Source organism: Topomyia yanbarensis, chromosome 2, assembly GCF_030247195.1.
Source record: "Topomyia yanbarensis strain Yona2022 chromosome 2, ASM3024719v1, whole genome shotgun sequence".
Lineage (NCBI taxonomy): Eukaryota > Metazoa > Arthropoda > Insecta > Diptera > Culicidae > Topomyia > Topomyia yanbarensis.
In genome coordinates, this window is record NC_080671.1 from 43,436,536 (window position 1) to 43,460,588 (window position 24,053).

A 24,053-nucleotide genomic window follows, 5' to 3' on the forward strand; every position below is an offset into this window, starting at 1 on the left:
ACTTTTCCGTTCTAATAACTGATCTAGACTGTCTATCCGTCTTTAATTTTTCCATATCTTTCATTTTTTTTAAACTTAAATTTGCTGAAAATAGATAACAAAATCAATCCAACACAATATAGAAATCCAAAAGCGAATGCATATCTAAACGCCAATATCCGCATAATTATTGGAGCAGGACAAGTAGAAATAGCAAAGGCAAAAAAATGAATCGGATCAACCAAACCCTTCAGCAGCAACCTAATATAACCTTATAACAATTATAACCTCGCAGCTCTTTGCGTTGACTTCACACGATACACCCATGTGACGCCAGCTATTAAGTCATTTTATCCCACACCTGTGATTATCTCATTAGGCTCTAATCCGTTCGCTTTCAGGAATGGTGTTGCGAAATGACTATTGATTTTACATTACTTTCAATACATGATCTGCGGTGGGAATTTTTTTAAATGTTATCGGAATATACTGTTATAACTAACAATCCCAAAAGGGTAAACTCCTGATTATAGTTCTTAAATTTTCATAGATATGCAAGGTGAGATTGAGAGAAACAGTCTTGATTATTATCTCACAGAACGGGCTGACCTTAAAATGCATTGCTGATAGGGGGGGAGGGTTTCAGCGTGAAAAAAATATTTTTCGCGATTTTTTTTAGAACTTTGCCTGAAGCGAATTGATCAAAACTTTTGTACGTTTTAAAGCATCATCTAAATAACATTCTGTAATTTTTCTGTGTAAAAATATCGATAAACGACTCGGTGACGAAACTTTTTGTAGAACGTCTCCGGAAAAAAACATGATTTGCGGTGTTATCTGCCATTCAAAAATTACTTAACCGATAAGTTTTTGACATAAATTTGATCTGCCACCGATGAAGAATGACCTCGACGATGAGTTTCAACGTCATAAAAGAGCTCTCGCTAAGCTGGACGAACCAATCGAATACCGGGATAATCTCGATCCAACAACCAGGGCCGTCTTAACGCCACTCGGGGCCCCTGGGCATTACTGAGCTAAGGGGCCCCTATAATTGAACAGATATAAACGACTGCAGGGTAGGAAAATCAAAAATGATTCCCAGCATCACGGAGCTATTTCTACTCCATGCCAGCCTGGCAATCAAAATATATAGAGAAAAAATACGAAATCACATTTCAATCACCATAGATGTCGCTGTAATGTCCAAGTACGGAGTACGGTTTGAGCAGATCCTAAAAAACTATTAGGGCTAGTGGCAAAGGGCCTAACACATTATATGCGGTGATGGAAGTTCGAACAGTATAATGGCATTACCAACTACGTTATGCTCTCTCCGGACGGTGTAATCTGATCTTTATAGTTGTAAGAGGTTGTTTGAGGATGAAGAGTGCATCCGCCAAGAAGCAGAAATGGTGGAGTAGGGCGGGTTAAACGTCTATATTTTGAATGCTATCCAGACTAGTAAAAATTTCTTCGTACATACTCCATAACGTGTAACCTTAAACACATTTCACACTTCCTAATATTTTGAGGAAGATTTCATGTAGTTTCCACATGTAAATCTGATTTTCTCAACACTGAGGTCATTTTAGCTCAATGATTATTAAATTTCATTAATAGATGAGCATCAAACTTTGTAATTGACAAGTAGCTGCCAAAGTTTAGCAACAACAATTTTGACCGCTTGTCGTTTCTAGTATCAACACATTTTTAAGTACCCTTCTTTAGGGTCAATGGTATTGAAAGTAAAGAAATATACACGATATAAAGCACAACAATGTTGACGATTCATTTAATATTCCTAATACGATAAAACTGGAAAAAGTCTCTTTCAAAATTTGGAAAAAGCCACATTTTTTCTTTCAAGCACAATTTTACTTCGTTTACAGATGACAATATTAAACATTGCAGCCTAAAAAATCATTTTATTTTGAACCTAACTGTGTGAGTCGAAATGAGGTTAATTCATTTTCGATGTTCGGATTTTTGCTGCAGGAAAAAAATTGACGATTCTTTGAAATATTGCCTCTTTTTGTACGAATTGTTGTAGAGGTAGATTATATTTTCTGAAAGAAATTTTGTTCACTCGCTTATTGTAATCGGTTTGGCAAGGTGAGGAAAGCGAACATGTACATTTTAAGTAATCCATTTCAACAAATTGGTATTTCGAAAACGACGCTGGTGGTTAAATGGAAAGTCTAGGATTCAGACGATGGAGTCGCCTCTCTGGTGTTGGTGATAGGCACTCAGTGCAGAAAGAGACCGACGGAAAATAAATTAGAAATAATAACTATAACTAGCATTTCTACCATTTGAAAACACAAAAACTGTTACGTAAACGAATTTTAGAATGTTTTCATAACGACACATCGAAATTACTCGACTATATAAATATGAGTGGTACAATTCATTTCAACGTCAATCATGTAAAACAATCGAAAGAGAAAACACATGGAGTTGGCTTGAGGTACAAATCCCCGACTACATACGGGGAATGTTCCATTTGAGCCAATATATTCCGATTCCTGATTCTGATTCTTGCACGCACTATGACGCGTAATATACTTTTGCATTTGTCATTTTACCGTAAACTGAGATTTTGAATTTAGCAAAGCAAAACTGAATTTCAAATTTCAAATTATTTTATTTCTGCAGCACAAGAATTTTGTGGAAAAATACTAATCGAAAAAAATGTACACACAACATAGGTTACCAAATACTCGATGTTCTTCAGATATTATGAAAGGTACACACATTTGCCTTGACTTTTATGTTCAGATCAGATTTAGGGTAAAGATCGGATGGATTTGTGTAGACTATTTGAATCACACTTTCATGAAGTCATTTTCAAACTTTTTTTGCGGCAAAACGATATGCCTTCATGGTGGCCTAATTTAATTTTTTTTTTGAATTTCGGAGTGTAGTAGAATAATAACATTATTGTTTCTGTACCATACCTCAAGAGGTCCACAAGTCACCGTTGAAGTCTTCCATAAATATATTTTACCGTTCACGGTCCCAGACGTCGTGAAGAACTGAATATTTGGCACATGCGAGAATCGCTTGCCAAACAAGGATTTTGTGGCGAATTTCGACATAATCTTCCTCCACTTTCTGTATAGCTTCTTGCTCAAGTTTTGCCACTGTGTTATGGTTGCCGCTCCTGGTTGGTACCTTTCAAGATTTGTATACGTGTGGTACAAAACATTCCATTTTTTTGCACAAAAAACTTGAATCGGGATGTTTAATTGACGTGTAAATTTGTTCAATACTATCCAGGCCATGCAATGCATCGTTTTCTTTTCATCGCAATTTCGCTTGATTATCTGCTCTTTAATAACACGGTAAAAGGTGCAATGTGCGGTTCCGATCTGCTACTTATCCAATATTATCAACACGGTAGAGAGTTATAACACATTGAATGCGGCTATTTTTTGGAATAATTTTATTTCATCCTATCTTGGGGGCCCCCAAAAACTCGGGGCCCCTGGCTGGGAGGAAAGGAGCAGTCAAGATGAGGAAATGATCTTCGTCGTCCTCGTCGACTTCCTATATCAGTGAGTATGAATATTGAAACCCGTCGCGTCGGAACCGTTACAACGTTCACGACTCAAATAAAGGTGGCCGGTATAAATGCACCTTCGAAGCAGATTTTTTCATCCACGAATAGCACCGAATGCAGAGTTAATCTTCTAACGAAAATAATATTGGAACTGCTTTTGCACCGGTTATAACACTAGAAATTGCGGATCCAGGAATCAGGAATCAGTAGCGACTGGCTCAAATGGCACGTTCACCATGTTGATCGGAGATTTGTGCCTTGCCATGAATCGTCTTTTCATCATTTCCCTGATGGGAAGGATTGGGGAATCCAGCCACACGACAATTCCTCGCGAAGAGGAATTTTCATATTGAAAGTTCTAAAAGGAAAACTACATGTGAGTGTAAATCGATGTGAGCTGTCCTATTAAGTTTGGAGACAAGAATTATCCCAACGTACTTGACTTGATCTGCGACACTAATTTCAGAGTCAAAAAACTGCAAAGAACGAGCTCCGGTTGTAATCTTTCGTTGCGTGAAAAGTACCATTAATGTTTTATTTGGATAAACTGATAGTCCAACATGAAGACACCATTGTTCAACAACACTTGTTGGTTGTTGCTTTGATTTGATGCATGTTGCATCAAATCAAAAAGTGTGTTGGTGTAAATGCCGGTGATCATAATAGGATAATCATCGGCGAAATCATACGTCGGAAACCCAAGCTAATTAAATTTCCTCAGTAAGGTTCCATAGACACCATACCACCTTAAGGACATCTGCAAACCTCAGTGCACTCAGTTTCCTTATCTCTACTTGTTTTAAAGATTAGCACAGATGTCGGTTGCTAAACATTGCGTGTATCCTGTTCGTGATGTAGTAAGGCACTCCATGACCTCGTGCTACTTCAAAAATGGCTTCAAAGACGCGTTGTCAAAAGCACCTTCAATATCGAGAAAAACTCCTAAACTTGATTGCTTTGGTGAAAAAAACTTTTTCAATGTTGTAGGTAACATTATGTAATATGGTGGTAGTAGACTTCCCTCGATGATATGCATGTTGTATTGCATGTAGCGGGTGCTCGCCCAAGCTAACGTCCCGAATGTAGTGGTCGATTAAACGTTCCACTGATTTTTGAAGGATTGAGGTTAAACTGATCGGTCTAAAGCTCTTTGCCTCCTCATGAGTGACGCGGCCACCTTTGGGAATGAATTTTACAGTTACTTCCCGCTTCGCTAATAGAATGTATCCAGTTGCAAGACTACAAGTAAGAATCTTTTTCAAAATATGCTTGAAGTATTCATATCCTTTTTTGTGGTAGAACTGGAATGATTCCATCCTTTCCCGGAGACTTGTACGGAGCAAACTTTCAGTCGTCCATTTGATCGGTTCGGTCATCACAATTCTACGATCAAATGTCCAATAATAAGAACTACCTGAAAAGAACTCAGGGGCAGTCGTCAGTGATGGCTCCGTACAGCCTGGAAAGTGTGTTTCAAAAAGACAGTTGAGTACTACATCTTCATCACACGAGTATTCACCATTACCAGTTCTAATCGAGCTGACATGAAAGTCTTTCCATTTCGAAAGTAACTTATTTAAACTACTAGTCTCGTTGAGACTTGAAACATTTGTTCAGAGGCTTTTCCAACCACGTCGCTCAGAGGATCGAAGGGTATTTCTGTTTGCTTTGCGAGCCAATTTAAATACCTGCGACCCGTCCCTGCGTCTGCGATTCCAAGCTCTTCAACATAACTCATCCAAGTAATTTGAAGATTCAATCGTCGGCAGATACCCATGAAACCTAATCGCCAAGCCCTCTTCGTAGAGCCCACCATTACGATATGTCACGATATCTAGCGAGACGTTTAAATGATCAAAGACAATGTACTTATGATCAGATAACGACGGTTTGAGCTCGTTTGGTACGAGCCAGTTTGCCAACTCATGCGTAATACTGTCAGAGGAGAAAGTTACATCTAATACCTCTTCTCTGCCAGCTCGTGCAAATGTTGGACGGTTTCCTGCATTAAGAATGTGAGGTGTATACTACTTAAGTATTCTATTAATTCAGTGCCTCTCAAATTGATATCTGAGCTGCTCCAAATGGTGGGGTGAGCATTTGCACCACTGCCAATTATAAGGGGAAAGCCATTTCTGCCACAGTATGATACAACCCTTTTGAAATCATCAGAAGGGAATGGTTAATTATGCGGCAAATATGCCGAACAATAGACAATATTTCTTGTTTATGTTATCAACAGTCATATTTCCCGTGACAGCACAAATATCGCGAGTTTCACGTGAATTTGTCATGCCATTTTTGTTGAAAGCTACGAAGACGGGGTTAAGTAGCTTTTCAACATAGAAGTTTCCTTTATGGAAATACGGTTCTTGAATTAAAGCTATGGAAGCTTTTCCTTCATCCACAAGACAGGATAGATTCATAGTTGCTGCACGTTTATGCTGAAGATTAATTTACGTTACTCTAACCATACTCGAATACAGCACTACATATTTCATCATCAGTACTTGTTGTACAGCAACTAGAAGATACCAAACACGTTGGCTTATAATCGTCTATAGCGAACCCCGAAATGGGTATTAGGGACATGACCACAATTTGAATCCACGATTTACGACGAAACAAACGTCCTTTGTGTTAGTGATTCGTGTAACACAGCAAGGGTAAGACCCACGACACTCCGTGCGCGACTGGCATATTTTAGTCCTGCTAGACATTCAGTCCTCGGTACGGAGAAACACCTTGACTCCTGTCTTCAGTCGCCTCTTACGACATGGGAGCAGGAGCCCAGTGGATCAATTCTTGGTTGAGATACTTCAACCCGCAGAATGCCACACGGCCTCTAAGCTGCTTTTGTCCAGAGAGATAATAGATTTTTTTCAACCTTCTAGTGGACCACAGCCACAGTTCCCTGTTTTGTGGGTTTTTGCCACCGGAACAGGTAATCCGTAGTATAGTTCTTATCCGGTTGAAACAACCACTATTGACACTACACGGTTTATCTAGGCTAAACTATTTTTATATTTTTCTTTATCTAGGCTGTTCGGAGACAGAAGCTGATATTGAAGGACAGTTTCCATAGATGGCCGAAAAGCAATCGATTGTTTTAGTCGATATACTTTATACAAAACAGTCTATCTTCAAATTTTAAAATGTAACCGAAACGTGTTTGGAAAAGTGTTCTCGGTGTATAATTTAGTTCGTAATACAGAAGGAACAAAGATAGCCATGATTCAATCACACAAAATGAAATAGGGTGATGAGCCCATTATCGCTATGTTTCTCACGCTACCCATTTGAAGCCGTTGGTTAGAGCAGTGTCTGCCATCTTTGTTTAACGCATTGAGTCAAATGATAGCGCAACAATAGGGGCACTCAATTCGTGTTTTCGTTGCGCTCAAACGCGAGAATTTCACTGTTTTCAGCGCATGTATGTTATTATCTTGGTACTTAACAACGAAGCAAAGCTGTTGATGCCAATTTGTACGCATTCCATTGTTTGTAGTCCGAGTAATTAATGAATCAGTGAGGTGCGCTCCTTAGTATGGTGAAAATAGGCTACCTATAGCGCCATATATTTTTGGCGTTTTATAGATTGTAGACGCAAATACAGTTTTAGGCCAACTAATGACTGTTTCGCTTTTGTTTTGAGCTACACCTGTGTAACACCGACTACGCTTGCTAAATTTTATGTGTAATAAGTCAACCCCCTTGTCAACCCCTTTCTCGCATTACACTGGAGTAGTTTTATAATCAAAGTAAAAACGAAAGCGTAATTAACCTACTGTTATTTGAAAACCTATATGGGTTTGCACTTCAGAACAGACATCCTAGTATGCGTGAGCTGATGAGTAACTGTCGCGTATTGTAGTGCACAAAGGAGCCATCTCTTGGCGCATCCGTCATAATTGCCACGTGGCTTGAAATACGCGTGTTTGTTGTTTAAAATCAATGGATTTGTTGAGCAATACCCGTGCAAAAATGGACAACCAGGAATTTTTGCTAGCAAAAAGCGATTTCGATCTAGCAAAAGTTCGCAGTCGATTGATCAAATGTATCTATGAGCTACAGTCAAGGCGTGTAAGTAATTTCGTTTTAAGTGTTCATTCCTATCCACTGAAAATCTTAACATTAACACTTGATATTTATGCGTTAGAATGAGGTTACATCGATGAAATCCTCTCTGGACGAATCTAACCAAGCAAGGACCACTCTTGAGCGAGATGTGAAGAACTTTCAGCGCGAGATAACTGATCTGAGAGATCAGTTAAAGATCGCGTTGGATGCGCTCAATCAAATGGACGCAATTCGATCTGGCTTCCTGGAGAACGCTGCTCGACAGCGTGTGCAACTGGAGGCGCTGGTAAAAATTCAAAATTCCTAAGATCAGGGTGTAAATCAATTTTACTATCTCGGTCACGTAAAAATCTTTTCGGACAAATCTTTGGGTTGATTACATTTGAGATGGATTCGTATTCTTGTGCATGGTGCGGTCGACACAGAAATATGTTCACAATGGTTGAAATTAAATGACCTTTTGTTACCGATGGGTGTACGTAGCTTAGCTTAACTTTCGGCACTATCACTTCCACAGACAAACGATCAGGAACGGATGAACGTGAAGCTCCAGTCTGCTCAGACGAAAACCATGGAGTTGACAAGAGAGAACAACAAACTGCAGGAACAGATCAGGGTGCTCCAGGTTGCACGAAACCAGCCGGCCGAAAGTGCTGACCGTATCTGGAAGGCAATGGATACATTGAATGGGTTCGAATTGTTGCAATTAGGGTTGCGAGCACTCATTAATATGTCGTTTATCGTTTACTTAGCCATTTGCAAAAGTTAGAAGCCGAGCACTTGGTTCTCGCTCAAACGGCCGAATCGTCCAACAAAATTGCTGACGAAGCGGCAGCTGCTGTGAAAAAGGGCAAGATCGAGTTAGGAGAGCTTCGGACCAAAAACGAGGAACTGGAGCAGCATGTACTGGACTTGAAGGGTGAGTTTAGGTGAAAAGATTATTTTCGATTGGTTTATATTCAGGGGATATCATTTCTAGCTAAAATTGTGTCGGTGCAGTCCATGGAACATGAGGCAGTCGAAAATGAAGGCGACATTGGAAGAAAGGTAGGGTTTGTTTAGATTTTGTGTCATCTGTCAAATTTTTGTTTGTTTTGTTTCGCTCGAAATGATTTTCGGTTTAAGTTATTGTTTTATGATGTGGGTAAAAAATGTAACCCAAATCAAAAAAAATTATTTTATGGTTTGGATAGTTGGATGACTATTCTTAGGTCCATCAGTCCTATGCTACGCGTAAGCGTTCCTATTTATAATTCCATTAGTTCCTTTTAGCAGGTTTACCAGATCAGTAAGAACAAAATTTTCTCTAATTGCAGTATGAAGATCGGCTAAAAACGCTCACGGGAGAACTCGAACGTGAGCGGGAGTCAAACAAGAAGTTGAAAAACGACATTTCTGCGCTTTTAACTCTGCAGGACTGCTTAACCAAGCAGCTGGAGGAGGCTGTAAAGCATTACGATGTACATCGAAAACAAACCGAAGATGGTGAGGATAAGCCGTTGGAGTCCGCATAGAAGATAAATAAATTACTTTTCAATCAATCTTTTTGCAAATAATTTTTATTTTCTCTGTTTAGGTCAATCTTACAAATTTAGCACAAGCTACACTGGAACCCGTCCCGGCGTACGCGATTATTTTTCGTGGAATTGGTTAAAAGTTTATATCTCGTCAAGCAATTTACTGATTCGTACGTAGAACCAAAATACTACCATTTTCGAACGAAATTAGCTACTTCTTATTTATGGTTTGGATAGTTGGATGACTATTCTTAGGTCCATCAGTCCTATGCTACGCGTAAGCGTTCCTATTTATAATTCCATTAGTTCCTTTTAGCAGGTTTACCAGATCAGTAAGAACAAAATTTTCTCTAATTGCAGTATGAAGATCGGCTAAAAACGCTCACGGGAGAACTCGAACGTGAGCGGGAGTCAAACAAGAAGTTGAAAAACGACATTTCTGCGCTTTTAACTCTGCAGGACTGCTTAACCAAGCAGCTGGAGGAGGCTGTAAAGCATTACGATGTACATCGAAAACAAACCGAAGATGGTGAGGATAAGCCGTTGGAGTCCGCATAGAAGATAAATAAATTACTTTTCAATCAATCTTTTTGCAAATAATTTTTATTTTCTCTGTTTAGGTCAATCTTACAAATTTAGCACAAGCTACACTGGAACCCGTCCCGGCGTACGCGATTATTTTTCGTGGAATTGGTTAAAAGTTTATATCTCGTCAAGCAATTTACTGATTCGTACGTAGAACCAAAATACTACCATTTTCGAACGAAATTAGCTACTTCTGACTAGTTTTTTTTTGATATTTTATCGCGATCTTCTACTAATTTTGAACACTTCAGTATTACGGGTTATCATCATCGCAACTAAGTACGCAAAATACTTGCACTCTCGTTTTTTTATATTAATCCAACCTCAGGCCGGTGAACAAAAAAAAAATCCTACACTTGTCCGCTACTTGGCATTTATAAAAATGGTCAACAGCGCTACCACTTGTTTAACGTTTCATCAGGATTTATCTTGTTTGATTCTATCATTTGCTACTCAGAGTTTGCTAGTTTCATCTGTTGTCGGTTGATAATTGTATCGCTATCATTTTATTGTCCACATTTAAAGCTACACTTTATTGGAGTTTTCAGTAAATTGGGTGTTTTTCTCTATTTTTTTGTTATGATTAGTTTTGATACTGTACTTCTATATTTAGAATATATCCTCGTTTGTTCCTAACAATAAGCTTTGAACATAGTTTGACTTTAGGTAATTCTTAATCATTTGTATGCAAATTCAGAATAATATGTGATCAACGGAACTCAAACAAGCTGTTCTTATGAAACTGCAACGATTTATTGAGGCACGGGATGTGAACTTTTCTTAACCAATCAATATAAATCATAAGGAATTTCTTTCGCAAGTACCATAAAAAAAACAAAATCATACGTTTTATGAAAGTTTTAATGAGGGAAATTATACGAAGCTAAATTAATGAGAAATTCAAACACTTTCAGTTCTGAAATTGCACTGCTTGTTACGTACGGTAAGCATCGAGCGATATAGCCGTTTTCTTCACAGCAATAAATTGTTATATCCGGATGCAATGATTTCAATTTGGTTAAGATTGTGTAACAAGATTCGATCCTTTATCGTTTTAATTTGCTTCATTGTCTCAAAGACTCAGTTGCTAACCTGCGAAAAATACTAAGTGAGTTTTTTTTGTTGAAGATTTAAAACAGTCTAGTTTCACGACCTTTTGTAATAAAATCTGGAAAAGATCAACAAGAACTAGCTTTTCTTTAGATATAGTATTTAAGATGAAAATTAGACTTTGCGAAACAGCAGGTTTCTGATCTTCTAAATCGATTACATTGCTATGGTACCGTGAAACATTTTCTCAATCTGAGCTTCGAGTTTTTTTTTAGCAAAGCTAGAGTATATATTTTCAATTTTGTTTTTATTTCTGTTAGTCTAGCAAAATTTACCCTAGAATCGTCAAGCGTTCGAGTGATTTTCACGTCATGCTTTTATTTATTTTGAGTGAATCGTTAAAAAAGTGATTCTCCATTCTGTTTTTATATTTTTATACTTTACATAATTTTCTGTCAACTAGTATTTTTATATCCTAGTTATTGTCATGATATGACAGTGTTTTCTTCATAATTCTTTCTCTAATTTACATCTATTATTGTCGTTTACTTTTGAAGTCGATTCATCTACGCTTATTTCTAATAAGTACCGATAAGATTTCGAACGGAGAAAGCAAATAAAAACATTTAAGCCAAAAAAAAACGTCTATTCTATACCACCATGAGGATATGATTTGATACTCTCGAAAGGTAAAAAAATGATAGGTTAGAATTTTGTACTTGTTGGATAGTGTAGGTTGATACTTGGGTTTTCATATTCCACGATATGTCAAGTTGAACTATACTGTTTTGGAAATTTGTTCGGTCTATGCTGGGAGATGAAATAAAAACATTATCACTCCTTTTAACTAACTTGTTAAAAATTCTTTCTGCTGTTATCTAGCTTTTTGATTAGTTTCAATCTATACATCTTCTAAGCTGCTACTTTAGTATGTAAAAAGAGTTTGCTACCATTTTTTCATCTCTTACAGACTATATGTATAAATGATTCTTTCTTTTTGATACAAATAAATAATTAAGTTTCACGCAAGCGCTATTGTTTCGCCACACTGCCAAGATGGCGGTTTGTTAAAAACAAATGCAATAGTTTACACTTATCTAAAGAAATAGAGATTCTTTCATTGATTTCATAGTCTTTACTTGATAATGTTTATATTTATATTTGATTCTATTGATTTATTGTCACTATGAAAAGGACCTCTTCTGTTTTCAGATTATTAGATAAAACTGTTTAATTTGACTGGTGTAACTTTGTTCACTTAAATTGTTGCCATTAGTATTCGTACATTGGGTTTTACGTCCTTAATGACGGCACGCGATGATACTACCTTAGTATTTAATGGGCCATTAGCAACAACAAACGAAATAGTTTCGGCGATATTTTCTAATGCGTTCTCTGCGTATAGTCGAAATAATTACAAATGGGTGCATGGCTATTCTGAGTATACACTTGATATTCCCACGGAACTCAAAAGACGGATGCATACTTGGTTAAGGAGTTACAATTATTGAAATTCTTTGAACGGAAATCGATCATAATCAGCTGCATGGATCTTCGAAATTCAATGACGCTATCGAAAACGTCAAACGAACGAACTGCTCATTCATTCAATGCAGGTTTTCATTCGTTTCCGATTATAGCACGAAGCGAACGTGAAACAACGAATCCAACGCATTAAAGTAGGCCCTGGCACAATACGGCCCTTTTTTGCGTGATTTCAGATACGTAGACTTTTAATCTTATAGCGTTTTCGTTTTTGACTTTGCACTACACCGTTGTAGTCGGTGCTACACTCATTCAAACTTGGGTGTAATCAGTCTATCTCTTTTTGTGCACTACACCGGTGTAGCACCAATAAAAAACGAAAACGCTATTAATGAACTAATGTGAGTTTGAATTTCTTTGTTTGGGGCGTTACTTCAGCATTACTTCGTTAACATTGTTGAATCAGAATTTTTTTTTCTGTTTTTGTGAAATTATCGTCATAATTATGAACAAGACTTTCACTTGATAAATTCAATTAATTTAGGGTTATCAAATTGGCTTAGAGTAAATTAAACACATAATAGACCAAATGGTAAGGTATGCAGCACTTAGTTTTCAAACACTTTATTAATTCTGTAGCAATGGTCTATCTTAGTGGTTAGATTTGGAAAGTCCTAGCAGCGATTTGCTTGAAAAATACACGAGGTTCAGTGGGAAAAGTTCCGCCTAGAAACAACAAACAGAACGGCAGCATATATCAGTATCCAAGTTTTAAAAAAAGCTGTTGGAAATAATAAATCAAAACGCTCTGCTAGGGTTCGTTTCCGTTTCAATTCCACTTTGAAGCTTCTATAAAAAAACCCGCTGCTGGAAATGCCTTATGTAATTTGATCAGTATAAAAACTAAAGCTTGCAAACCTGTGATAAAACTAAAATCCATTCTTGGTCACTAATCTAAAATAACTTAATTTCCTCACCTACCAAAAACTAACTTTTATGTAAGCACAAACCCGATTGAGTCCACCCGTGCATTAGAAATACTTCTAAAAGCATGTTATCAGATGCTTTAGTAATAAAAACGCATCACGTATATCTGAAATATTAAACGTATTCCAATAGGCTCATTACTTTAGGTTATGACTTGAGCATTACCAGCCCAAAAAAATATTTTCCCAACGCTTAATGGCACATTACATGTGTGCAACTTCATTTTGCAAATCGTCGAGTGTACACAACTTGAACCATACCATAGCATTACTATACTCGTTCGCTTCAAATCGCGCGCGTGATAAGCTTTGCACACAGCAAAGAACCGAGTTCAAATTCGAACATAGTTAACGGTGTTTAACCGCTTACTGTACCGCCCGGATGTTACAGCCATGATGTTGCTCATTTGGCAAGCGAGTGACGAATGACGGTACTTCTATTTATAACTTCACGTATTTGATTGAGTCTCTCAGGTGCCACACATCCTTTATTGCCGGCTCAGGCTAACCACGTTTGACGAGAAACTGCAATTATGCTGCAGCTGCTTTGGCATCAAAAAGTAAACAAATAAATTTTTTATTCTGGATCATGCCTTATACATGTGTTGTAGTTCGTTTGATGACAAAGGGCCGTACTAACAATGCTAACTCGCTCAGACGAATAGTACGGACCAATCATGGCGCAGATAATTACTGCTTTCACAAAATCCACCATTTTCGTTATTTTCACTAATTTTACGGAGTTAGTAATAATTTTGAAAGGGGACCTCTGTATTGAACCATTAGAAGTATTCTACTTCAAAAATTGATCCTGTACACATCCATGTAGGAAACCTGTGTCTGCATGCTCCCGGACAAATTATCTGGTTCCAGAACAAGATGCCAAGCAAATTCAAGATTGTATTCGGCGATAAAGTTGCCCAGAAACTGATCATCTAGCAATATTGTCTGATTGATAGTTTGGTTTATGAAGGAGTGATTTTACGTAATCTAGCAAGGAATATCCAGCTGCGGATTCAAAACCAAGCTTTTCGCCCCAAAATAAATGATGGACAGTGGTATCGTGTCAATAAAGAGGATTTCGTCCACATCTACAAAAATCCGCCAAATTGAAGAGTATTGCGTGATTGACAGGCAAGTGTCGGGCTCTGGAAATGAATGAGAAAATGTAGAGACATGACACTTTCACTGGAGTTTTCGAAAAAATAAACTCAATGATACACATTTGTGCAAAAAATATATATTATATAGAAAATAGCCATACATAGCAAGTGTGTGAGCGGCCCTTACCTTCAAGAAAGACTGTTTGGGCCGAAACGTCAACGTCCAGGGCCGGCGGAAAGCGTGGGTAGTATGGGTAGTACTACCCACTCGAAAATAACCGAGTGGGTAATTACCCACTCTAAATTTTGAACCATTTCAAAAAATTTAGATGTGCAAAGCATGTATCTCGCACTACACACATTTGAAAACATCGATGTACCACAATTCCATTTGCATAAACGAACGTGATTTAATGTGAATGTATTGTAAGCGTGTGCATTGCGAAAAGGGAAAAAAATCCTTACTAATGGACCCCTCACCCTATGCTTTCTACCCTCTCGGGCGTAAAGTGTTTCGCCGCCCCTGTCAACGTCCAACTACATATAGTATTATATCGAGGGCACCGATATGTGAGCTACAGCATAAAATTTGCTGATTGCGAATCAATAGACTACTTTTTCTTAAAACCTCGGAAAACGAACGAGAAAACTTCCATAAGACTCAATGTGGGGTTAGCCCCTTTTGGACGCCAGCTAGCATTGGGATTGCCTACAATATAAACTTTAATTGCTAATAGCAAAAAATCTAAAAATTATTTTCAGAATTCTTAAATGGCAGTACACGTGGATTACATAGAACTATCAAAAAATGCAAAAATGTCATTTTCGAAAAAAAGGTGGGTTAGCGCCTTTTGGACGCCAGCCAATCATTTGACGTAAAATGAAGGACGCTTCCCAAGCTCGTCAAAATTAAGGACACGTGCTTCAAAATAATGACGGTTGGTAACCCTAGCTAATTTCTGTACAATTATTTGTTTTATCGTGCTTGTTTGAAAAAAATGTGTTTTTCATACGTGTTTTTAGAACTCAACTATTTGATTCTGAATTAAAAAAATCAAAAATCATTTCAAAATTAACAAGTGCTTCAGAAAGAGCTTATCAAAATTTTGACCGGTTAGGCAGTGTGAGAAGATTAAGTTTAATTGCACCCATTATACTTAATAGAATGACTTATTTCATTCGTACCCGAGCTTTTGATCGAATCAGATCGTTTTCTTTCGTTGTGAGTGGTTTGTACACTGAGAAACAAAAATCTTGAGGCTATTTTTTCAAAAAGACATCAACAATGAGTGACTCTCATTGTTTACTTTCTTTTCTATTAACAATTCGGTCGTTTTAACATTTATCCCTCAATTCTTTGCATAATATGCTAGTCAAAACCACCGTCTTTCGATCTGTACTGTAAAATAAGTGAAAAATGCTATAGCGATGCCGTAAAAAAGAAAGAGAAAGTAAACAAAGAGAGTCACTCATTGTAGATATGTCGTTTTGATTAAAAGCTCTAGAAATATGCATAGTTCGTCGCTGTTGTGCTATCTTATGACAAACGCCATTTTGGGGTAAACTGAGTTAGATATGCCACATTAGTTGACTAAAAAATCTCTACAAGGTGGCGTTTTCAGAAATTCGATATTCTGCTTGGTTACTGAAATATAGCGAGAAACGTGGTGAGAAATTTTTAATATTTTGCTTCAAATGACTGTGCCTGGGGATTTGCTCTAGTTATCCTGATGTATAACATGTTTTTATGTGTAAAACTATCTGACAAACACAATGGTATTTAGTTTAAGTTTTAAACAGGAAATATAGCATATTTGCAACACACCAAAAATAACTATTTTTTCTAGATTCCTTGACTCATCTCCTTCAAAATGCATCTCACTGATTGTATCTAGACCAAATGAAGTTAAAGATATGAATAAAAGTAATTGATGCTTTTTTTCTATGGAAAATTTTCCATGCACGATTATGACACGCCATACAAATTTTGTCATCAATACACACCTATGACACGTGTGAGCACAATATTTGTTTACATCTATAGTAAAAACTCGCAACATAGCCAACCGATCTTCCCAATATTTGAGAGATTAATACAGAATAGATAGAAGCATCAATTGTCTTCTTTGAATTGTTTATACCATTTAGATATATCAAGATATTCTATCTCAAACTTTCAAAATCGTTTTTCTAGAATTGTGCTAAATTGCGCTTGTCATAAGATAGCACAACAGCGACGAGTTAGCATACTTTCTCTTCCCGTCTCTTTTATTCTGGTGTGATTTTTATGCATTTTCTAGCACATACATAGTAAGCATTCAAGGAGTGGATAGACCGAACAAGTCTAATGCATAAAATTTACCGCAAAAGAAACGAGAAGCAGATAGAAAAGTATCCTATCGTCGCATAAATAAAGCTCCGCGTGTATAACAAAGTATAGTGTAGTATAGTGAAGGTCAGCCTTTGTCTGAGACAGCCTTTGTTTGTCGGTGGCTCGGCTAGTGCAGTGAATTGATGTGGTGAAGACGAACGGTCGCCGCTGGAGAAGCTGAGTATTCTGTTTTATTTTCTTTATTTTCACGTTACACACTTCCCATGCACATCGTCAAGTTTGTACCTGTGTACATAATTTCGTGCACGCATTCAACCTCAAACATGCTTCGTCTCGATGTACAGGTTCGTCTCGAACATCGAACCCAAGCGAACGATGTACAAACTCTAGTTCGAACATCCGTGTACGTACACCGGGTGCATACACGAAAAAAATCGCACAAGGCAATAAGAGTCAATGCTAGTGATGATGAGAGTGAGATACAGAAAACTGGTGACACGAACCTTTACGTACATGGGATTCGGTTGTGCAGGCGAACATGTGCACGTGTTTAACCAAGCGAACATTGTGTACGATGTTCATTTGGGAAGATTAGTTACAAACAGTCAAATTCTTTGAATGAAAATTGATCATATCTACCTGCAATATTCAGCGACGGCAACGAAATCGTCAAACGAACCAATTGCCCATCAGGGATGCCACGTTGGAAACTATGTTTCAGTCAAAAAAGTCTTTTTGCCATCTTATACTCCAGAGACGTTAAAAATCTGTGTGAAATTTCCAAAAAATCTGCAAATAACGGAATATTTCTAAAATTCTGTAAAATTTTCATGAAAATTTGTGAAAAATCATATGTGACCACAAATTATCAAATAAATCTGTGACATTACAGAAAAATCTGTGAATGTGGCAATCCTACTGCCCATTCCTTCATTGAAGGTTTTCATTCGTCTCCGATTGTCGCACGAAGCGGACGTGAAACGGCGAATCAAACGCATCAAAGCAGTCTCTGACGCACTGTAAACGAATATGTTGTACGATATTAAATTGAATGAACAACGCGCATGTTGTAATGATTATTTTTTCTTTTCATCACCAGTCGCATCAGGTTCATTTTTACCCGTCAAAAAAGAGCTTCGATTATTTTCAACTCTGTTTGGTTACATGAAAAATGAAAAAATGCGTGAAAACTGATCTTATACTAATTAAAGACAGTAATAGACCTGCAATTCGTTCAAATCATTGTCGAATGAATGCCACATTTGCCGTAAACATCAATGAAGGCGCTGTCAGAAACAAAATCAAAACGGTGTTAAGGCTCATTACTCAAATCCTAAAAAGAACTATCCACATCCACGTATAAGCGTTTCCACAACTTTGATGAGAAAGTGGGAATGCTAAGACCGGACTAATACGGCTCTAGGACCGTGCAAAAATGATTCCCCCTGACAAGGTCAGATGGATTTCGAAATAATTACGACTTCTCGGCTGAAACTATACGCAAGTTCCTCAATCGGATCTTTTGTGATCTTCTTCCGGACCAAAGACAAAATACATTAAATCTATGAAAGATTTCTAGAGTCCTGATCGAACGATATTCGGTCGTGACGGAAATTGAAAATTCGAACTGATACGCCCCATGCTTACACGGAAAAAAATCCGTTCATAAATTCGTGAACAAAAGGTCACGATTTCGTGAACTGAACGATTTACGAAAACCGTGACCAAGTTCCTGAAATCATGAATAATAAACCTTGTATTCATGAAACTATTTGTGTTTTCTAAAAACCAGTTCGCCCCGCATATATACATGGCGCTACATTAGAATGGTTGGTTAGGTTACTGTTGTTGTTCCCTGGACATGTTTAGTTTTTGTTGTGAATCTTGTTCATGATTTGGGAATACACAGTCAAACGTTGTTCATGATTTCAAAAGCTTATTCGCGATTCTTGTGAATACTCATGACGTTAGCGGGATTAAAGTTCATGATTTCAAGATCTTAGTCGCGATGTTCGTAATTCCCATTCACGTTATCGTGATATTTTAGTCATCAGTAGACTGCTTCATGTTCACGATTTCAGGATCTTTGTCATGAATTTAAATATTTTCGTCACGAGTTGTGTGATTTAAGTTCATGATTTCAGGATCTTAGTCGCGATTTTTGTAATTTCTGTTCACGTTATTGTCATATTTTAGTGATGAATAGATCAATTCATGTTCATGATTTCAGGATCTTGGTCACGATTTTAAATATTTTTGTAACTAGTTGTGTGATTTCTGTTCATGATTTCAAGATCTTAGTCACGATTTTCTTAATTTCTGTTCATGTTATCATGAAATTTTATTTGAAAGTTTATTTTCAGGAAGTAGTGTAACTAATGTTCATGATATCAGCAGTTTTATCATGGTATTCGTAAATTATCTTAGACTTATCGTGATCTATTACTTTTTGGTTACTAATGGTTTTTTTACTCGGAATAACGTGATAATATGAACTGGACCATTAAAATAAGACTCATACGCGATATCTGGTTCTGTGAAGTATATCGCGCATACTATTTCGTCGCTGTTGTGCTATCTTATGACAAGCGCCATTTTGCACATTTCGAGAAAAACGATTTTTAAAGTTTGAGATTGAATGTCATGAAATTTATAAATGGTAGAAACAATTCAAAGAAGATAATTGATGCTTCTACCTATTCTGTACTAATCTCTCAGATATTACGAACATCGGTTGACTATGTTGCGAATTTTCACTAAAAATGTAAACAAAATTCGCACTCACACGTATCATAGGTGTGTATTGATGAATAAATTTGTATGACGTGTCATAATCGTACATGGAAAATTTTCTATAGAAAAAAATCACCAATGATGAACTTTTATTCATATCTTTGGCTTCATTTGGTCTATAAACAATCGGTTAGATGCATTTCGAAGGAAATGAGTCAGGGAATCTAGAAAAAATAGTTATTTTTAGTTACAGTGTTGCCAAATAGGCAATATTTCCAGTTTAAAGTTAAAATTGCGTTTTTCTCCAAATACATGTATTTTTCTTTTGAAAATTATTATGCCATTTTTACACATAAAAGCAACTAAAACATTATAATAACTTGAGTCAATCCCAAGATATAATGATTTGAAGCAAAACATTCACAATTTCTAATTACTTTTCTCGCTATATTTCAGTAAACAAACAAAATTTCAAAATTCTGGAAACGCTATCTTGTAGAGATTCGTTAGACGAGTAATATGGCATATCTAACTCAGTTTACCCCAAAATGGCGTTTATCATAAGATAGAACAACAGCGACGATTTTGGGTTCTCTGTGCATTTTTTGTTTTCTGTCCGGATATCACAATGAACCTTATCAAATAAATAACGATGCTCGTGTTTCTTAAAGTTTTTTTTAAATCTACTGCTCGTACCTATTACTGGTCGCTAGCAGCTGGGTATTTCAAAAAAAAGTGCATGGAACTAAAAATGATTCCACGAATAATACTCCAACTTTTGTGATAGAGTTCACGTAAAAATTTCATTACCATGTCGCATGAAATTGTAAATGGGATATCTTCCAAATATCACAAGCACGCCAATAGATACTAGATAAATATTTTTTCATTCATCTTCAATAGCATAACCTTACGATCGCACCTTAAGCTTAACTCTCCTCATTAAGTTCTGGTTGCACGGAAACCTACTTCTTCTTCATGTCTTCCTCAGATTTGACCTCCTTGGGACGCTACCGTAGTGCTTGCTTCATAATTACCCAGTATTTTTTGACGGGCCGTTGGGGGGGGGGGGGGGTCAAATCCTTTGGTACGAAAGTAACCTCGTTGGCTTCGTACCACTCCAGGACAATATTTGACTTCGTGACACGAAGCTTGATCTAGCCACGAGATCGTAGAGCTCTCGTGCTGCTTCAAAAAAGGAAGCAGACGCTTCTGTAAACACTCCTGGAGGTAAATCTCTTCGTTTACATTCCCGGTAGTCACGAATGGCGCACTCCGCTCGCCACATGAGCAGTTCGCTTGCCAAATCATGTATTTATTGGTAAACTTTGAAAGTTTCAGCTTCCTTACTTCGTGCGGAACATCAAACTTGTGCTGGGCGGTGAAGAACAGTAGCCCCGAAAGCTGCCGGAAGTCCGCCTTGACGTAAGTCTCATCATACATGATGAGACAATGGGGCTTCGTCAGCATCTGGGTGTATAGTTTCCGGGCCCGTGACTTTCCCACCGTATTTTGCCGTTCGTCACCATTTAAAGCCTTCTGCGCTTTGTACGCGTATGCAGTCTTTCCTGGTTCTTGGCTCTCTTAACGAAAGACTTGGATACATTTAACTTTTTGGCCACACCTTGCCGAAGCATTGGGATTCCGCTTAAAAACTTTCACTACATTCCGTTTGATGCTCAGAGTTTGGTAGTAATGTTTAATCACACGACTCACCGTTGACTGCGCAATTTCGAGTTGTTTTCCGATGTCCCGATGAGAGTTGAGGATTTACCAGGTGCTTACGCAAAATCAATTCGCGACGTTGCTTTTCGGGTGACGCCATTTCTTCCAATTTTCGAAAAAACTTCAGCGATAAAAATACAATGTAAACAATACACTCTAAACTGCTTCTACCCAAATTTCAAGAGAAAATACCCAATGTGTTATTTTCTACAGCATATTTTCCATGATGCAATTTGATGTGGGACACACTTTAGCTTTTCGAAGAGTTCGGATAACACTGAGAGAGCGGGCTGAAGAAACAATAGCTTTTGGGAGAGGAAGAATCTCTCCCAGGTGACCTAATGCGGAGATAGAAATTAGGAGTCTTCTACAAAGTTATAGAACAGGCATTTTGCAGTAATTCTTCCAAACATGTCGATGTTTTATCTCTCTTCTATGAAAAGTTAGTGTTTGGGTCCTCTATGCGGTTACAGGTTGAACTAAAATTTTCTAACCAAAATATGACTTGTATTATTTACTGGCCCCATGAACAACTGACTCAGACATCAATTCGTTAAAAGTTTAATAACTTCTTTTAACAAAGCCGGGTTGACTAGCAGTCTTCGGCGAAGTTATAGACAATTAAATTATCTTTCTTACTTTCACTTACAGTGATAATACGATGCATACAGTGCCACCTAGCGGGGAAAATGCGATATAGTGGGTTTTCTTCATGTAAATTGTCGAAAAATCCCATACAAACTTTAGTAGCGTTGGTCAGGAGCTAGACTTGTCCGATTTGCTTCAAATTTGGAGCAAGTACTCCTGGTGGGACTAGCAATCGACTCAGGGGTGGGCCGATTGAGTTTTCAAAAATTTATTATTTTTCTGGCAGTCTAATGGTCATAGATGAGAATACCGAAAAGTGATAGTCAATTTCCATTTCCCGCTTGACTAATGTTTCTCTAAAATGGGAATCAACCCCCGTTTCCTTTCTAACTCAGCATTTCTACACCGAAGTCAAGTTCCGCAGGATACATCTGTACCCATCAAATGCCATCCTAACCAGAACATGTAGCTAAACGTTGTAAATCCAGCTTTGCGAATTTATGCCACTAATTGCGATATTCTATTCGTTAATCAATACTCCTTTGTGCGTTTAACGGATCTATATGTACAGTGTAGTTTCCCTAGTAGTTAACAGTTTGAAACTTATACCAACAAACTAATCGACTATCAGTTCATGCGATTCACTCTTCCACCTCAGTAGAGAGCGTGTTGCTGCAGTAAGTTTAGTACCAATTAAAATGCAACTGTTTGCTAAGTACGGACTCCTGTCAATTTATCTTATTTACACGTAGAATAAATTTTTTCACACTTCATAACAAAACCTTCTTAAGCAACACTTTTCGTTTTCTTTTTTATACAATCACTTGTCTCCACGCACTCGACCATATTTAGGAACATTGTAATGTTTCACACTCACTCCCACATCCTTGCCTTTCATAAGTAGTGTTTCTAAGCGCCTTAGTTATTAGTTGATTATTTAAGCAATTGTTGCAGCCACAGGGATCTTTTACCGAAACCGAGGCGGCAAAGCAGCTAGGCTAGCATATGTATCGGAAAAGCAAGGAGGAAGCACGGGGGCCCATTAAATACTATACTAGATACTCTACGTGCGTTCCCATATCTCATCGATTTATCGTTAGTGTTCGCACGTACTTCGGGTCCATCTCCTCCAGGTCTCGGCCCTTGGTCTCCGGGACGACCATGATGACGAAAAACAGTCCGGCACAGGAGATACACGCGTAGAGCCAGAATGTTCCATGTAGACCGAAAAGACTCTGCAATGAAGTAGTAGATTAATAGGATAAGTTTTTCTTATACTATTCCAAAATAATGATCGATATTTACTTGGAAGTCCATAAACGTTTTCACTCCGAGGAATGCGCAGAAGTAGCTGAAGCTGGTCGCGATAGAGCTTCCGATTCCTCGATACTCCAGGGGAAACAATTCCCCTACTAACAACCATGAGATGGGAGAAATACCCAACGAAAAAGCTACTGTGAACACTAGAACACATAATAGCGGTATCCAATCGTTGTTTCCGACCGGCTCGTCCAGATCGAAGTTGGCCGTAGCTAACAGCTTGTTCGTGTGACCGTAGTAAACAAACGAACCGAAACTGGCGAGGGCAAGCGACATAAAAACACTGCTGACTATGAGCAAGGGGATACGTCCGACCGTGTCGATAAGCAGTCCTGACAGCATAGAGGCCAGTAGCTGAACGAATCCAACAGCGATCGCTGCTCCGTGTGGGTTCATACCGGCGAACGTCTTGCTGAATATACTTACCGCGTAAAAGTTGAACGAATTGGCACCTGTGACGAAGAAGGTAAATTTAATCAGAATTCGTGGCAGATCAAACCGAATGCCTACCAGTGAAACGTTGGAAGATCATAAGGCCACAGGTGATGGAAACCGGTTTGACCAGGCGTGCGTTTCGCATGACAGCTTTCACGTTGGTCGCGACGGCATCGAACGAAACACGCGGAAGCTGCCAGGAGCGTACGAATCCTGGCAGGTAACTGGGCGCCGATTGCTGATGGTGCGTTGGAAGTGGCTGCCCTGTGCTGGTCGTTGTAGCCGGTAGTGAGGACATACGATTTAGCAGGTTCATTCGCGACGTTCGTACGTTTGAACGAATCGTATCCAGTTCTATCTCTACGTTTTTGTGTGGACCCCGAAGCCATTGTAGTGAGCTGAAATCGTTCAATTGTTTGGGTTAAAACACCGCAAATCAGCGAAACAATAAATCACTTACCGATGAGCTTCATCATCGCAACCTCTTAACACTAAGAAGCTCGGCGTTTCCGGTATATAGATCACAGATATGAAGAGCATGATAGGCGCCACCGAGACCAGCATCGCCAG

The 24,053-nt window shown here is 38.1% G+C and overlaps 2 protein-coding genes across 2 annotated transcripts; one reads left to right on the forward strand and one right to left on the reverse strand.

Annotated features, from left to right (window-relative positions):
* The first annotated feature begins 7,528 nt into the window (after positions 1-7,528).
* On the forward strand, positions 7,529-9,308 carry LOC131683651 (uncharacterized). Its single transcript, XM_058965804.1, has 6 exons — positions 7,529-7,627; positions 7,704-7,910; positions 8,142-8,314; positions 8,377-8,543; positions 8,604-8,671; positions 8,941-9,308. The coding sequence occupies exons 1-6, from the start codon at positions 7,529-7,531 to the stop codon at positions 9,136-9,138; spliced, it is 912 nt and encodes a 303-aa protein (XP_058821787.1). The 3' UTR covers positions 9,139-9,308.
* Positions 9,309-9,726: 418 nt separating this feature from the next.
* Positions 9,727-24,053, reverse strand: LOC131679446 (facilitated trehalose transporter Tret1-2 homolog; the record flags this gene model as incomplete). Its single annotated transcript, XM_058960175.1, has 4 exons — positions 9,727-22,963; positions 23,034-23,500; positions 23,559-23,881; positions 23,944-24,053. Coding segments are annotated over 4 exons (1,053 nt in total), but the record flags the coding sequence as incomplete, so codon positions are not given.

What these genes read in the sequence shown, in the direction of transcription:
- LOC131683651 (XM_058965804.1), top strand. Translation starts at nt 7,529, where the DNA reads ATGGACAACCAGGAATTTTTGCTAGCAAAAAGCGATTTCGATCTAGCA. An exon ending in GCAATGGATACATTGAATGG is followed by an intron (nt 8,315 to 8,376) that starts GTTCGAATTGTT and finishes TCGTTTACTTAG; the next exon opens with CCATTTGCAAAAGTTAGAAG. An exon ending in GCATGTACTGGACTTGAAGG is followed by an intron (nt 8,544 to 8,603) that starts GTGAGTTTAGGT and finishes TATCATTTCTAG; the next exon opens with CTAAAATTGTGTCGGTGCAG.